An 18,104-nucleotide genomic window follows, 5' to 3' on the forward strand; every position below is an offset into this window, starting at 1 on the left:
GAGCCTCCTAGCTGTCCCCGTCCCCGTCCCCGTCCCCGTCCCCGTCCCCGTCCCCTCTTGCCCTTACCTCCTGGGTTGTTCCTGCTGCAGCACAGCTAAGCAATGTTTCTGCCTGGCTGGCAACAGACTGCAGCCTTTATATACTAGGGTCTCAAAATGGCTGCCATCATCAGGCACCTGCTGGATGCCTGATCCAGCCCTTAAATTGGCAGGCACCAACAGTGCCCTGCCACAATCTCAATTCTTCAAAATCAGGTTGCAGAACAATAACATTTTATAGCATAAATTAGCCACTTCATTTTGTACTGTTTTAGAGAAATACATTTGAATTATATTAATTTGAATGTAGTTAGAAATTTTTGGGGAATATCTATTTTTATGAGTTTTTTAATTAACAAAATATAATTGTAGGGACTGAGCAGCCAGGGCTATAGACTGCCTGAGGGTCTGAAGATCCAATCAAATAAATATATATTCTTCATGTAAAATGTAGCAGATCTTTTAAAAGTAGCTCAAATTGGCTTTCTAGTCTCTTCCATAGCCCACTCAAAAATCTCCCAGATTTCACAGAAGCATGGCAAGGCAAACAATTGTGTTTACTGGTTAGAGAAAACGTGAGAATCAGCAAAAATTCTCTTCACCAACAGAGTTAATTTAAACAGAGTACACCTGCTTCTGTCAGTAGCTTTACTTCCAGGCTCTCTCTGCTTCCATAGCTATCATGGCTTTAAGTCATAATCAAGAAACTAACAGCACAATACACTGCTTTTTCAAATGCTGGCCTATCCAGTTTTCTTTCACATAGGCCACGTCTACACGAGAGGTGAACTGCACAGTTGCTACTGGGCAGTCATTGAGTACTTGTATAACCAAATACTAAATCAGTGTTTCCCAACCAGTGTGCCACGGCACAAAAGTGTGCCATCAGAAATGAACAGGTGTGCTGTGGAATTTTGCCATGGCAATGAACTACAATGAGTTCCAATAGGTATGAGGATGGGGAATGCCTTCAATGGTATGCTCTAGAAAATTTTTATTCATGTAAGTGTGGCTTGGGCTGGAAAATGTTGGGAAACACTGTACTAAATCACTGCCCAGTAACCAGCATTACTGTGCAGCAGCATTCCCACATGGTTTTATTCTGATGCTACTGCACAGTAACAATGAACTACTGTACAGTAGCTCATTACTCCTGTGCAGTAGCGTTGTATCATGGTTAGTGCCCCTGAATGCTACTGCACAGTAGCATCTCGTGTAAACACGGCTACAGACTACAAACAATGACAAGCTTTATGGTTCTATATTACCTCTATCTAGATGTTTATGTGGGCAACTATTATTGTATAAGGTGTATGCACTTACTAGTTTACACACAGAAAACTGGATGAGGAACAGGGCCTCACAGGTCAACAGAAAATCATAAGAGCATCATAGCTGCTCTTATTCTTCACATCTCAGCAGGTGCACAGGAGGAAGATTGTCCTAAAATGTGTTGATTTGGAAAGTGCCAAATACCTACTCTTCTGTCATGGAATCATAAGGTTGGAAACGATTGCAAAGTTCACACAACCCAGCCCTGTCCACAGATTCAGGATCCCCTGTTCACAAACTGTCTAAGACAGTAGCTACCCAGCATTTTCTTGACAATGTCCAATGAAGAAGGGAATTTTATTTTCCCCTGGGAAGCTGCTTCTACTGTCCTACTTTTCTTACAGTTAGGAATTTTTCTCTGAGATCTGATCTAAATCTTTTTCTGAAGCCTGAACCCATTTCCTCACATTCTGACCTCATGGCAAGAGAGAACACATTTTCTCCTCAGTTTTAATGGAAGACTTTCAAATATCTGAAAACTGCTATCACATCCATCTTAGTCTCCTTGTCTTTCATACTAAATATACTTAGTCCTTCAACCTTTTATATATGACTTGTAATCAGTGATCCTTGTTTTCTGATTAAAAAAAATCAGAGAAATTTCAAAAATCATAATTTTCTCATAAAAAACACCCCAAAAGCAACATTTTGCCATGATTAAATCAAAACACCACTATATATATATATAGTGACTCTTTTTCTTTAATGATAATCATGTTTAATGACCTGATATGGAGAGCAAAAACATTTTCCCATGTGAAAATGTCTGCATTTACATTCTGGGTTACATACTTCTGTATTGCTAGCTCATGATATTCTAGCAGGAGGGATTAAGTGAAGTAAATTTGCCTCTTGCGGTGTGCACATAGATCACAGGTTATAATGCCAATGCCTGGCCTGCCCACAGGCACATAAACATGATACAGGAAAATGGAATATGCTATGCTTTGTATAGGTAAGGAACGCCAAATACTCAATTGTATAGCATGGGGTATAACACAATTGTATAGCATGGCGTAACTGAGTTGGCAAAAGCAGTGCTAAAGAGGGGTTGGGAGTTATGGTGGATCGTGAACACAACAGGAACCAACTAGCTGACTTGATATGGCAAAAAAGCAAAAGAAATTTTGAGCTGCATTAACAGAAAGTTAGTTAGTTAGACACAGGAGATAATAGTATCACCCTAGTCAGCACTGGTTAAGCTGCTGGTAGAATAACCTGCCCACAATTTTAGAAGGATGTGGAAAAACTGGATAGAATCCAGAGTGAGGCAAGGAAGAAGGTAAAGATGTTGGATTATAAGCAGGGTCCTAGTTTTTTGTAATAAAAAAATCTAAAATTCTCTGATTTAAAAAAAAACCCCAAATCCACATTTTCCAGTTTTTCCATGTCCTTCTAAAAGTGTGGACAGGGTATTGCACCAGCAGCTTAACCTGTGCTGACTAGGGTGATACTATTACCTCCTGTGTCTAACATACACCTTTCTATTAATGCAACTCAAAATTTCTTTTGCTTTTTTGCCATAGCATCGAGGCAAGTGGCTGATTCCTGTTGTGTTCATGATCCATCATAACCCCCAAACCCATTTTTGCACTGCTACTGCTTACCCAGTTACCCCAGGCTACTTGTGTATTTGGTATTTCTTTCCTATACAAATTGTATTTCATTTTCCTGTCTTGTGTTTATGTACCTGTGGGCAGGTCAGGCACTGGCATTATAACCTGTGATCTATGTTAACACCACCAAAAGGCTGATTTGCTTCACTTAATCTCTCCTGCTAGAACATCATGAGCTAGCAATAGAGTAACCACTTTTTCACTCTCCATATCAGGTCATTAACATGATTATCTTTAAAGGAAAAGAGTCACATCTCAAGAGGAGATCATTCAGTTAGATTCTGTGGAGCACTAAAATCTTTTAAAAGAGAACATCATGTCATCAGCATGAAGAAGTATAATTGCCAATCAGCTCTAAGCAAAGCGAAATCTCTGAAGGGACCTGCCCTTCTGTGATGTTAAGTCTTAGCAGTGGGGTGCTGCCTTCCTGATACATGAAATCTTTGAAACAATTACAGGTTTTGCATTCATTTAACATATAATTCTTATCTGTAAATAGGTTTTCTGCAATTCCAATCCATAATCTGGGGTTTCCTGCCTCTGCCTCTGCCTCTGCCTCTTAGGCAAGCAGAAGAGTGTAAGAATTTTTTTCATTAGCTCAGCTTGCTTTAGCAGTCTCCAGACTGCTTTTAAGCAAGCCATGCTGGGCTTACTCAAAAAGATGAAAAATTTTCATTAAAATCATTAATGTTTTGTGCAGTGAAACCTAATACTTGTTCTCTTTTAAGTGCATATATTCAGCAAACACTCAAAGGTATCTCCATAAATATCTCTCCAGTCACCAGTTGGGTCTACATCATGACACAAATTCACTTCACACACGTGCCTAAGAAATAAACTAGTAAGCCTACTGTTGGAGTTAACAGTTTGCAGGTCTTTAATGCTTGTTCACCTTGCAGGTTGTACCCATCAGTGCAAACTATGAGGTACATAGGTGCAGACACCTGGAATAATGGGAATAAGCCACACTGCTGCAAAGTATAGTTTATATTGTTATGGTACATTTAAAACAGGTACTTCATTATAAATCAGCCCAAGAATATAGCAACAAAGCCCCTTTCTAATTATATTTACTCTTTGCTATGAATGTACAGTTACCATGTTACGTGATGTTTCATCACCTAGCCTATAGCAAAGTTCAACCAAATCAATCCCAGTGTACTAAAACTATGCTTAACCACAATACATTGCTAATTTGCTGCATTGCTCAATATTTTCACAAAAAGAAGCAAAAATGATCAAACATTTTTGCAAATGCTACATTTTCCCTTTGTTTTTTCACGACCTAAAGAGCCATCCTTTTTCTTTAAACAGAAAATCAAATAAGAAATCTGGATCTTCACATGTACTATTAGTAAAATATTGCCATTGCTCAGGATTTTCCTTGTATTTTATGCTCTTCCTGTGACCTTTGCATTTAGTAAAAATTATGCTATCAAAGTAACAGAAGAAATCCATATTTTTCCAATATTTTAAAAATGATTTTGTCCTTGTGGGATTCTTATTTTATTGTTGTTAATTAGGTCAGGTCAGATATTCACGGGACATTGTAATATTTGTGTCAACAGCCTGTAATACATCAGGTCCCTTTGAAACAGCCTTCAATTGCTCTTGCAAAGTCCCCTGGTGCACAAATCCATGCTGCATATTGATCAAAGTCCTCCTCATGTTCAAAAATAATTTCAAGCTACTTAATGATAGCTTGGGGCAGAGTCTTGCCTAGAGTTGCACACGAAATCTCATTGGAAGGCACAGGTATCCATCTTCTATCAAGCAAGAAACATGAGGTTGCCAGTAGCTGCTGAAAATGTTATAAACATTAATGTTTTTTTCCTCAACAAGCCTCAAAATGAGGCTTTGAAACACCCTTATGCCTGAAATATAGGGTGTGCACCTGAGAAGTTCGCTAACAGTTTTCATTTTATTTTAGTCATCTGATTAAATAGCAAAAGAGCTCCTCATTTTGCCTTGCTTTCTTGGGTGGCTTCTTGAACATCTTGGTCACATCCAGACATGCAGGTAGGTGCACTTTCAGCAGCTCAAATAGGAGCAGCACAAATTCGAGCCAGGGATTTTTGCCTCAGCGCACATGCCCAGACATGTACTTTGATGTGGGGCAAGTTGTGCCACTTGGGGCAAAATAACCCTGCCCAGCTCCTCCTGGATCTGCCCCAAGTGCCCCAAGGGCCGCTGCTGCTGCAGGTGAGCCGTGAGCTGTGTGCGGGGGGGAGCATATGGACCATGCAGGGGGGCTGGGGCTGTACAGGGGAATGGTGGGCCCTGTGGGATGCAGGCAGGGGACCCACCCCTCCCAAGCTTCCCCCCACATGGTCCCCCACATCTTCACAGCCCCTACTTACCTGGAACGGAGCCCAGGTCCAGGTTGCAGCAGCCTACATTGCTGTTTGCCTTGAATGGACAGGCAACATGCTGCCGCATCGGGGCAATGAGCAGGCATAGAGTCTGGCACTCTGGCTGGCTACCAGAGCATCTCTTCGGAGAATCCGAGCTTCCGGTTGCTTCAGGGTATGGTCCTGGACCATGCCCTGCCCTGCTTTAACTGGGGGAGTGTTTTGATACCTGGATATCCAGGTATCAAATTTTTAGCCCATGCTGCAAATATTTGGTGTGGGGAACAGTTTTTTGTTTCCAGCATGCCTCTTGTCACATCTCAAACTGCTTTGACATGCAGCAAAAGGCAAGTGCAGGCTTGTCTAGACGTGTCCCTTGGGTGCAACATGCAGTGACATAAGGGACATTTAACAGAAATACCTATTCACTAAATTTATGAAACATAAACCAAGTTCCTTTTCATTTTTAACCAATCATCTTCTATTAATATATCAGGGCTGGTTTTTTTTTAGTTTCAAATTTGATTTCCCCTTCCCCTTCTCTGCAACATCTAGTAATGAACCAACAAGGACAAATTTCTGTCCTGAAGTATGCCTAACAGTTAGGAACCTCAATCATTTTATTATTTTTTCATTTTATGATACATGGGACTTAATGTTATTAGCAAATGGCTGTGTTTCATGAAATATTTATAAAACAAACAATTACTTTCCAATAGAAACCATTGAGTCTGACCCCAAGCAAATTGTTTGTTAACTGAGCAATTCAAAATTCAATTTGGAGCCAGAATAAGCTATTTGGACATTTTCTGTCACATAATTAAATACAACCCTACAATGTCCAGCTCAATATATGCCTCACCTGAACAGAAGTCATCAGAATATCTGTCATAGACAGCTTTGCAGTTCCTTTCATCACACTCACAGGTATCTCCATGAATATCTCCCCAGTCACCAGTTGGGTCAACGTCATGGCATGTGCATTCACCACATACACATGTGCCTAAGAAACAGAATAGAACAGAAATGAGCCTAGAGGAGTTTAAGCTTGTTGTTATTTTGCCTTTACAAAAGGTTTGAGATGCCATTTTCAAGTGTGTATTAGTTAAGGGTCTCCCATAATTTCCAACCTTTATAATGTGGTTAAGGTGATTTCTTTCATCAGTGAATTAGATGCAAAAGGTGCAAGTGGTATCACTCTCTTTCTGTGTAGTCCCTTTTGTACTCAACAACAGAGGCATGCAGGACATACAAGATGCCAAAATAATTGAATAAAAACCAGCAGAAAACCCCAAATTCTTTTCCAGTACCAGGGCTGTGAGATCTCTGGGTAAAAAATCAGTAACCTACCTGAAAACGATATTGTTGCTGGGTGACTTCAGCAATTAGTTGATATTCAAGACCTTGCAGAGTCACTTCCATTAGGAGGAAGAATTAGATTATACAAGTTAGGTATTTTTGGTTCAGTTGTGTTATTTGGAAAGAAAATATATTAATTCCTGTTTCCCTGGACATAGTAGGAACAGGAGGTTCTGAGTACATGGGGGGCCCCAGGGCCCTGGCCCCCCTCATCTGAAATGTGTAAAACTTTCCACGTGTCCATCATCTTAGCTCCCTGCCCCGCCCTGGCAAAAATAAAAGTTGGCACCTATAGTAGAAACAAACCAATGGCACTTTCCTTGTTCATAAATCCAAGGCTGCTTTCTAACCTGTCCTGTGCCCTACAAAATTCTCTCATCTGGTTTCCTCTAAGTCATACTTACACTGCCTTTCTCACTGTCTGCTGCTTTCTGCTTCTGCTCTACAGATACATACAAACAAAACAATGCCCCAGTTCCTGTAAATGCAATCATTCCCCAGAGAAGCCTCTTGCTGGGCTATATGTTATAGCTAGTCTCTGTCAGGCTTTGCCTGAGGTCTGGACAAGTCACTGGACAGTAGTTTCCATTTTCTCTTACTCAGTGAAAAAGCTTTAATTTCTTCTTCCAGTGATTCTGAATGAGGAATAGTTAGCATATGCATGAGCTTCAGTGGTCTGTAACTGCCCACAAAGCAAAAGATACACTTGCCTGGAGCCACCTGTACCCTCTAGAACAGCATATGAAGAAATGTGGGATGGATAAAAACATATTATACACACTTTTACAGTTAATTCCGTGAAGACACTTAAATTACTATAATGAAAAACTTAAGTAAAGAAAAGGTCATTTCTAAAGAGCAACTGTGACAGTGACTTTGTAATCAGCCGCTCTATACAACCCCCTAAAATGCTGATCAACTAACTATGAATAATCTAAGTGGAAATACAGAGCTGAAAAATAACTGTATAAAGTCAAGCAACAGAAGGATTTCAGGACAGAAATCATAAATATGTGAAAAAAATCCTTCCATAATTAGTATTTGGAAAGAATTTTGTCATATACATACCATATATTTTTGTACATCTTACAGAAATGTGTACCCATTCATAGCACAAATTCTACTCATTTAATGTCATTTATTCTGTTCTAGTCCAAATAATATGCTCTCCAAGTAAAACTTCTTAAAATTCCCTTTGGTAAGAGTCAACTATTATCATGCAAGAAAAAGCAGCTAACTTGACACACAGCATTTCTATATTTATTGTTTCCAGTATCACAGAAGCTGTTTTACTGTTAAAGTCCAAAAATTAAATAAGCCTAAGTTATTTTTGTATTTGAGCCAACCTTTCAATTTCCCCGTAATTAAGATGAGACAGTTTTCTAAATGCTCTCAGGATAATTAGATGCTCACACTATAGCAAGTTTTGTCAGAAGAGATGTATTTAAGAGAGGTATCTATGAGACTTGTACTTTTGCTCTACTGCAATAGTTCTGGATGACAGCCAAGAAATAATATTTTCTATTTTAACTATTTTTTCAGTGAAGCCAAGTATGGCAGCTGGTGAAGACAAATCTTGTTTTTGTTATTAATTCTTCCCAAATTGACAAAATTAAATTGAAGTTATGGAGGAAATTCAAGCCATTGGGCTTTGCAGAGAACTATGTCAAGTAAAAAAAAATCTAACCTGACAACCCTATGAGCAGTATATAACTAGTTGCTATTGTAAAGTATGTACTGAAATAATGACTGCTGCTTATTCTTGTCCATTATTCAGTTCAGAACATTCAGAATCCACCTTGTGTGTCAATCCCAAACCAGCCCTGTTGGACACCTCTACATCAATCTACAAAAAGCTATGGTGAAGATTTCCTAATATTTATCTAAGCTAGAGAGGTTCCCTACTATGGCTGATCTGCCAATATCCCATCCTCTACAGCCTCACTATGCAACTAAGCGATGAGAAGGGTTTTTTACTCTTTGGTTGATTTCACACACACAAATTTTCAAATCCACATGTACACAAACCTTTAGTTACACACATGCATTTGTGTATATTCTATTTGTATACAAACTTTGAGAAATCAGGGTCAGAACTGAATAAAAAGAGAAAAACCAAAAACTGTTATTGAAAAAGATTACCTTTGTCCTAATGCAGAATATCTGCAATGTGAAATATGTGCAGAAGATATACATGAGAATATATCAATGACACACCTCTATTGCTGCAGATTTTGCCATCTGGAGATGTGCATCTTCTCTTGATCTCCCAGGGGGTGATGTCACACTGGAATTCACATTTATCTCCATGCCAACCAGCCTCACAGTAACAGTTTCCACAGTAACACTTTCCATGGCCTTAACCCAAAACAAATTTTATATGGTGAGAAAAAGACAAATTTTAAAAGACCATTAACAATCTAGTCATTTGAACTATTTTTCTTACAAAGCTTTCAGAGTTATGCTCACAATTAGAGCAGTTCTAAAAATAAAGTATTTCTGAATAAAATAAAATTAATACAAAGGTAATTATTTTGTAATTAATATATTGCCATAATCCTACTTTAAGGAAGAAGCTTAATTGAATTATAAATCTGTAATGTACTAATCAATCAATTAATCATATTTAGATGCATTCCTTTCATGTGCAAAAACTTATTTTTTAAAATATTTCTAGGTAAATTTAGTACATTTCAAATGTGAAAGTTGCAAGCAACTTTAAAAACCCTAAGTAGGGCTCCTAAGCATGTCCACTATGTAATTTCAACTTCCAGGACTATCACTGACCTCTTTCCTCAGATACATTCATGCATACCCCAAAAAGGTCTGAATTAAATTATATAATCTATTGTCTTGAAATGGATGCTGGGGTTGCATGTTACAGACAGTGATCCATGATCATCTTTTCTCTATGACCTTGGGGTATAGGACTAGAAGCAATGACCTAAAGCTGAAGCAATGAAAATTTAGGTTGGAGGTTAAGAAGAACTTTCTGATTGTGAGGGTGGTCAAATATCGGAATAGGCTTCCTAGAGAAACTGTGAAATCTCCATCCTCAGAGGCTTTCAGACAAACTCTTGACTGGGATATTTTAGTCACAAACGATCCTGCCTTGAGCAGGGGGACTAACTGACCTTCTGAGGCTCTTCTACCCCTACTTTGAGAGGTAGGGACAATGGTCTCAGGAAACCAAATACAGAATCAAGGACTAATTAAAAACACTGTCCCTATTAAAAAGAGACAATATATTCACAGAAACTGAATATAAAATGTGTGGGTCTAAACTCAAATAAAGATGTTAATAGACTGTTAAAAAGAGAAAACCAATGAATCAACCAATAAAAAACCCATCCAACTGGATCATAAAGTTGGCAGCAGAAGAATGACTTGAGACACAGCATTGGAAATCTAAGCCATACGTGATAAATGAAAAGATCCTGCCAAGTAGTTTAAAACATGTACTATCAATACCTTATTATGTTCTTATATGCTTTTCTAGCATTTAATCCCAACTCATTGCTCTTGATTGCCAAACTGTACATGTGCAAACAAAAAGTCTCATCTGTCATTAATCCTATTTCATTTAAAGCTAATTAAAGTAATGTAAGTCCCCTCCCCATGAGAGACCTGCCTGTAAATACAATCCTTCACAGGGAGGAAAAGAAAAAATGTATGCATCTGTCACTGAACGGGTACAGCTTGAACCAGCCATGTAGTCCTTTATGCCTACCTTTGGCAACCTACAAGAAGTAGTCTTTCACTACTGACTATGCCTATACTCTCTCCCTGCTGAGCTTGGGGCCATTACCAAGAAACACACTTAATCCACTTTTTTCTTTCTAAGTGAATTTAAACCCAGCAATTAGGCTGAAGAGATGACTTAGACTACAGGTGACCAAGATACAGCTCATAGGCTGAATCCCACCTATATTTCCATCAGTCTGGAATTCTGGTTGTATGGTGAGTGGTGTAAATATTAATTGCCATGGCTCCCAGATCGTTGGCAATCATTTCTGCCACTGCTTGTCTTGTCTTTAAATTCCCAGATATGTGGGAAGCCTTGCAAGTCAAATCAAAAGAGCAGAGTCACATCATCTAGACCACAGGGGGGGCTATGGGGCCAGAAATTTGGGAGTGGAGGAGCAGTGGCAGCCACAGCAGGCACCACAGCAATTAACACTGCTGCCACCAAATTCCAGCCTCATGACCCAGATGATGTAGCTCTTACACCCTCTGAAGATGCAGAGCCTGAGAGTGGCATTGGGTCACATGCTCATGACCCCTTAAGTTATCTCTATGCTGCCTAATTGCTAGACTTCTGCACACAAAGAGAAGGAGTGTGTTCTCTGCAGTGGTTTCAGTATGGATCTTGTTTCTTAGCAGTGATACTGGCCTTAACAATGAAACAATACGTGAACAGCCTTTGAGCCAGTCTGGACCCATTATTGAAGGAAGAGAAGCATGGGAAGAAGGCAGCAATACATCACTCCAAATGCAGCTGGCAGCAGAGGAGAAAAGGTTAGATGGTCTACAGAAGTACGAGAGTGTGGCAGACTGGTGGCTTGTAGTGTCTGGTAGCAGGTTGCACACGAGGCTGTAGCAGTCTGCAGGCGTTGAGGGGCTACAGCCCAGCTGTGGCCAGTGAGACCTGATTGCAGGTCTGGCCAGGAGGACGGAGTGAGCTGGTAAGAATAATTTGCTGGCACAAATGGAAGTTAAAAGGCTCCCAGGAAGAGGAACTAGGGAGAGAGACCTGAGAGCTGAGAAAGAGAGAACTACCAGGCTAGTGGCTGCAACACTGGGACACGGTATCTTCTCAGGGTCTGTGAAAACATGCAGGAGCTCTGAGCTGGAAGCAGCAGCAGCAGCACTACTGCCACCACCACAGCAGGGAACTCACTGTGGAGGCAGAGAAGGAAGTACAAGTTTGAGTTTGGAGCAATCATACCTTAAGACTAAAAACCTTCTCTGAATTTCCCTGACCTGCACAGCTGAGGACTTGCCACTGGAGAACTTGTGAGCAGGAGTCTGACTAGAAGCTATAGCTGTGAGTTGCCACTACCAGGCTGGTGAGCCAGGACAGGGTCCTAGCCCTGCTCTAGCAGGTGTGTGAGAGATTGGCTGGGGGGAGTAACATGAAGCAGAGTTAATAGAATCAGGGTAGGTAATGAAAGGGGAGGTGAAAAGGAAATGAGGGTGAGGGAAGAGTGGTGAAATGAAAGAAGTCAGCCACTGAAGGATAAAATAAAAAGGGGAAAAAAGAATTAAAAAGGGGAAGTAAATGAAAGAAGGTCTTATGTTGTAATAAATTGGAATTTGGGATTAGGGTGTGGGAGGGTGCTTGGCTGTACTTCCCAGTTGCGGCTGGGAGGTGGGAGTGGTGAGGGAATGTGCTTTTGAGGGAGTTCCTGCCCCTGCCCTAGGAAGGAAGCCCAGTTCATGGAGACCTGATCCAGCCCCCTGCCTTGTTTTCCCACCATGACCCTACTCTAAACCTCAGTCCTGGACTCATCGGTGCCTTCTTTATCTGGCTGGCTAGCATGTGCTCTGAAGGCTGTTTCCATGGGGTTGCACCCCTGGGAGTGGGAAGGTCACCCCTGGGGGTGGGAGGGAACGTGGGTTAGTGCCATTCCTGGGATGCTGGAAGACTGCAGCTTGGGCTGCTCATCTGTGGGGAGTGGCCACCCATTGATGGAACACAAGCTGGATAACATGGATCAGAGATAAATCTGCCCTGGAGTGGCATAACTTCAAGCTGCCTAAAGTGTGCTTAAAACTAGTTTCAGGGGTTAATGTGTGGACAACCCAGGGGTTAAGAGTTCCAGGAACCACCTAAAATTAATATGTTTTAGGCGTCTGACATCTACTAAAATGCGGAAGTTTCCAAACGTTTTGGACCAGAGGACAAGTATGGACCTTCAAAGTTTTTAGAAAGTCATCTTTATCTTATCATCAAACTTTTAATTGAAGGAGGGTGTACAGTGTCATCACTGTGGGGACTGGGCTTATTTAGTCTAGAGAAAAGGAGACTGAGAGGAGACTTAATAGCAGCCTTCAACTACCTGAAGGGGGTTCAAAAGAGGATGGAACTAGACTGTTCTCAGTGGTGGCAGATGACAGAACAAGGAACAATGGTCTCAAGCTGCAGCAAGGGAACTTTAGGTTAGATACTAGGAAGAATTTTCTCACTAGGAGGGTAGTAAAACACTGGAACAGATTACCCAGAGAGGTGGTGAAATCTCCATTCTTGGAGGTCTTCAAGACTCGGCTACACAAAACTTCGGCTGGGATGATCTAGTTGGAGATTATTCTCCTTTGAGCAAGGGGTTGAACTACATGGCCTCCTGAGGTCCTTTCCAACCCTAATTTTCTATGATCAGTGAAGCACAGTTTAGAAAGCATTTATATAAAAAAATTTCCACAAGTGATGAATTAGGAAAAAACAAACACTGGAGACATGGGTCAATAGCATGTTTATCCACTTTTACACCAGTAGATCAGTATCAATTGTTTCAGGATCATAAACTTTGATTACTAGAGGGCTTAATTTGGTTCCCTACTGGAATAAGTCATCAGCAAATGAAACAAGCAGGAATTGAAAGCTAGAAAAAAGGTTTACCATCAGAAATAACAAAGATAAGGGAAATGGAAAAAATCACCATAAGAGAATTTATGGAAGGTTAGTAGAATATTAAGTCTATCAAATTTGATATAGTATGGACCATTTCATGTAAAAAATAAAATACAAATTAAATCATTGACATATGATTGAAACATTTCTAGATCATTATTTCAGTTGTGTGATAAACTGGTATATAATCCTGGGTTATAACTTTTTGCTATTGCTATCATCATTTAATAGAGGCCACAAGTTCCTTTCTTGCCTGTGGACACATGAGGGAAATTAAACCAACAGAAAGTGTTTTGTTCCCTCAGTATATCAATACAGCAACACATACAAACATACTGACATGATATATAAGTATTAAGCAGACTGGGGAGGAGTAAATTCAGTTCTCTATGGCGCACATACACATGCAACTATACTCTCCTCTCCCCAGAGTTCAAAAAATATTTGCAGCACTTCTTAGATGAAGGAAGTGTATCAACAGTCAAAAAAACACTGATCACTATTTAAAGGAACATAACTGTTGGGTCAATTGATTATTTGTAAGTGACTATACAAATTCCTATTTTATAAAAATATAATTTAACTTTGCTTTGCTCAATATTCTTTGTTGCGTAGTTTGTTCTGTTTATTTCCTCTTCTCTTTCCTGTCTCGGGAATACCTTGTGAGAGTCCTTTCCAAGCATTTTTGTTCCCTCGTTCCTTCTGACTATACCATAGAATAGTAGGGGTGGGAAGGCACCTCAGGATATCATTTAGTCCCAGTCCTGTGCTCAAGGATCATCCCTGACTAAACCATTCAAATTGAGTGTCTGTCTAACCTGTTCTTAACCCAGACTTCAGTAAAGACACGGAAAAACTTGAGATGGTCCAGAAAAGAGCAACCCGTATGATCAGGGACTTGCAAGGCAAGCCATACGAGGAAAGGCTGAGGAACTTGGGCCTCTTTAGCCTAAAGAAGAGGAGGTTGAGAGGGGCCTTGATAACGGCTTACCGCTATATCAGAGGAGTGCATGGTGAACAACTGTTCACTAGGGCACCCCCAGGGAATACCGGGACCAATGGACACAAACTCCTGGAAGGCTGCTTCAAGCTTAATACCAGGAAAAACTCCTTCACAGTCAAAGTGTCCAGACTGGAATAAATTCCCTCCAGAGGTGGTGCAGTCCTACCCTAGAGGCTGTCCAGTTTCCTCTTGAAAGTCACCTTGCTGGGGTCACCTAACCCCAGCTGTCTTCCTGCCTAGAGCGGGAGGGCTGGGCCCGATGATCTGCAAGGTCCCTTCCAGCCTCTAACAATCTATGAATCTATTAATAAAAACCTCCAAGGAAGAAGATTCTCTGGAACCAACTTCCAAGAGAAGTGGTGCTGGCTCCTACCCTGGGGGTCTTTAAGAGGAGGCTTGATGAACACCTCGCTGGGGTTATTTGACCCCAGTTACTCTTTCCTGCCCATGGCAGGGGGTCAGACTCGATGATCTGCTCAGGTCCCTCCCGATCCTACCAACTATGAAACTAACTATGAAATTATAACCTCTCAGCATATCCTGTTCCAATGCTTAACCATACTTATCATGAGAGAGTTTTCCCACTATTCAATCTAAATTTCCCTTCTTGCAATTTAATACTATTGCCCCTTCTGTCCTCCATGGCTTCAGAGAATAGTCTATCTCCATCCTCTTTATTACAGGCCTTCTGATATATGAAGTGCATTGTCAAATCCCCCTTTAGTTTTCTCTTACCCAGAATAAATAACCCTAGCTCTCTCACCCTATCTTTCAGTCATGTTTCCCAGGCATCTCATCATTTTTGTTTTTCTCTGCTGGACTCTTTCCAATTTCATAGCATTGAAGAAAACTAGGTTTGGAAAGGATCTCAGGAGGTCCCCTAATCCAATCCCCTCCTCAAAGATCCCCAGCTAGATCATGCCAGTCAAAGCTTTGTCTACCTGGGTATTAAAAACCTCTAAGGATGGAGATTCCACAACCATTCTGGGTAGCCTGTTCCAGTGCTTTACTCCGCTCCTCATGAGAAAGTTTTTCCTAGCATCTATCGCCATCTTCCCTTGCTGCAGCTTGAGACAATTGCTCCTTTTTTAGGTTTTCTGACACCGCTGAGAACAGTCTAAATCTTTGGAACCACCCTTTCAGGTTGTTGAAGACTTATTAAATCCCTGCCCCATTCCCCATCTACTCTTCTCCAGACTAAGCCCTCAGCCTCTTCTCAGAAGAAATGTTGCCCAGCCCCCTAACCATTTTCGTTATCCTCTGCTAGACTCTCCAATTTGTCCACACCCTTTCTACAGGGGGGGGCCCAAAACTAGACACAGTACTTACCAGTTGTCCCACCAGTGTCAAATAGAGATGAATAATCAGTTCCCTAGATCACAGAAAATTAGGGTTGGAAGGGACCTCAGGAGGTCATCTAGTCTAACCCCCTGCTCAAAGCAGGACCATCTCCAAGTAGATCATTCCAGCAAGGGCTTTCTCAAGCCAGGCATTTAAAAACCTCTAAGGCTGAAGATTTGACCACCTCTCCAGGTAACTTGTTCCAGGGCTTCATCACCTTCCTAATTATAGAGTTTTTCCTAATATACAACCTAAATCTCCCTTGCTGCAACTTGAGACCATTGCTCCTTGTTCCATAATCTGTCACCACTGAAAACAGTCTAAATCCATCCTCTGATGGCAATACTCCTACTACACTTCTACTCCAGCTCTGGCAGCAGGGAAGAGCAGAGGCAGTGATGCACAGCACAGGAGCAGTGGCTAGAGGTTCACTGCTGCCAGAAGATGTCAACTGCTTTTCTAATGCCAGAAATCAGTATTTAAATGGTCATTCAATACACAGATCAGTGGCAAAAAGGTGACACCTTCTCTTCTCACAACAGTAAACCTTTTGCTGCTGCTCCTGTACCATTCACCACTACTGCCCATCTTCACTTACTTGATTGCCCTCTGTATTCAGTAAGGGGCCTATATATTCTTTAGCCTTCCTCTTACTTCTGACTTACTTGTAGATTCCCTTTTTTATTGTCTTTTTTGACTCCTGGTTGTTGCATCTCAAATCATGCCTTGGCCCTCCTGATTCTCTCCCTGCATGCCCATGTGATACTCTTGTACTCTTCCATAGTAATACGGCCAGGTTTTTACTTGTAGGATTCCTTTTTGAGTTTCAATTCACTGAAGAATTTGCTGTTTAGCTAGGCCAACCTCCTCTTGCTCTTCCTGTTTCTTCAAATCAGGGTAGCTTGCTCCTGCACCATAGATAAGGCCTCCTGAAAGTACAGCCAGCTCCCCTGGACTTCTCCTCCCCTCAGACTTGTCTCCCCATGGATGTTTCCTTGAGTTTGTTGAAGTCTGTTTTTCTGAAATCCATTGTATTTATTCTGCTGCTCTGCTTCTTTCCTCCCTTTAGAATCCTGAACTCTATCATGTCATGGTCCCTGTCATACAAAACTGCCTTCCACCTTCACATTCCTTTATGTTTGAGAGCAGCAAAACAAGAAGAACAATACTATTTGGCTTCTCCACCACCTGATCTAAAAAGTTATCCCCAACACAATCTAGAAATGTTGTGTTACCCTCCCAACACATGTTGCTGTACAAGCAAAAATATGTCACAGTAATTGAAGACCACCATGAAGACCAGATCCTACAATTTGGAATCTTTGGTTAGTTTAAAAGAAGCCTTAAGGTGGGGAGAATGGCAAGCCTCTGACCTTGACCCAGAGACTTTCAAAATGCCTACCTTCTGCTTTGTACTTCATCTCAGAGAAACATAAGCTACTTTTTCCCCCCTGCCTATTCTTCCTGAATAACTTATACCAGTCTATGATGGTATTCCATTCATGTGAACTGTTCCACCAACTCTCACTTATCCCAGTTGCATCCTACTTCCCTGAATATACTAGGATCTCCAAGTCTTTCTGTTTATCCCACAGGCTTCTTGCATTAGTGCACAATGTCTCCATTAACTAACACACTTTCCTTTTCCTGTGCATTGCATTCTGACTTGCCAAACCTATTTTTGGCTACTCCTTTCCATCTCACTTCTCCCAAAAATTTTTGTTCCCTACTTCTCTTTGTTGAATTTCCCCCTCTAGCCCTAAAGAGATGATCACATCCTTTCATGTAATTAACATCAGTTTTGTATAGTGATGTAAATTACACTAGGATCGGGACTGGACATATAGATTAGGTACAAGTGTTACACTTATACCAGTAAAAGTGATCTGAAACTAGTCTATACCAGTAACAAAACATAAGTTCAGCATACATAAACTGGTTAAAAAATGGTGTGCCCTAATCTAAGATAGACCTGGATCAATGTGGTATCAGGCTTAATCCATTTAGGTTAGACCCGTCTATCAAACTTCTATACCAGATCCCCTACTGACTCAAGTTAGATCACTGTCTTCTGGCATCCTGGCATATTCATGGTTCCTTGCTAACTTCTCCCTGGCAGGGAAGTGTGCTAGCAGCCAGCCTGTGCTCAGCTGCTCCAGCCAAGTGCCCAGCCAGCCCCACCCCTGGGCTCTCACAGAGCTGAGACAGCACAGCCCAAACAGGAAAGGGATGCTTAACTATACCTGGCAGCTTGGTCCTGCTCTCTGGAGTTGCACCCACTTGGGATCCCTGGGTGGCTGTTCAGGAGCCCACCTCCCCTCCCATTCACCACCAAAAGGCGAACATGCTTCTGTTAGCTACCCATCTAACCTGGAGCACTTAAAGTAAAGTGAGTAACTTGAATCACTTGTGCCTCAGGCTTTCTGGACACC

General features: G+C 41.1%; 1 protein-coding gene across 1 annotated transcript in view; it reads right to left on the reverse strand.

The window, feature by feature from the left end:
• Positions 1–18,104, reverse strand: part of ITGBL1 (integrin subunit beta like 1) — a 290,113-nt gene that overhangs the window by 121,175 nt on the left and 150,834 nt on the right. The window contains exons 5-6 of the mRNA XM_019529696.1: positions 8,915–9,055; positions 6,201–6,341 (exon numbers count right to left, since the gene is read on the reverse strand). Coding sequence (XP_019385241.1) covers positions 6,201–6,341; positions 8,915–9,055 — 282 coding nt within the window. The remainder of the gene's footprint in view (positions 1–6,200; positions 6,342–8,914; positions 9,056–18,104) is intronic.

The sequence above is a fragment of the Crocodylus porosus genome, unplaced genomic scaffold (genome assembly GCF_001723895.1).
Source record: "Crocodylus porosus isolate Cpor-Errol unplaced genomic scaffold, CroPor_comp1, whole genome shotgun sequence".
NCBI lineage: Eukaryota > Metazoa > Chordata > Crocodylia > Crocodylidae > Crocodylus > Crocodylus porosus.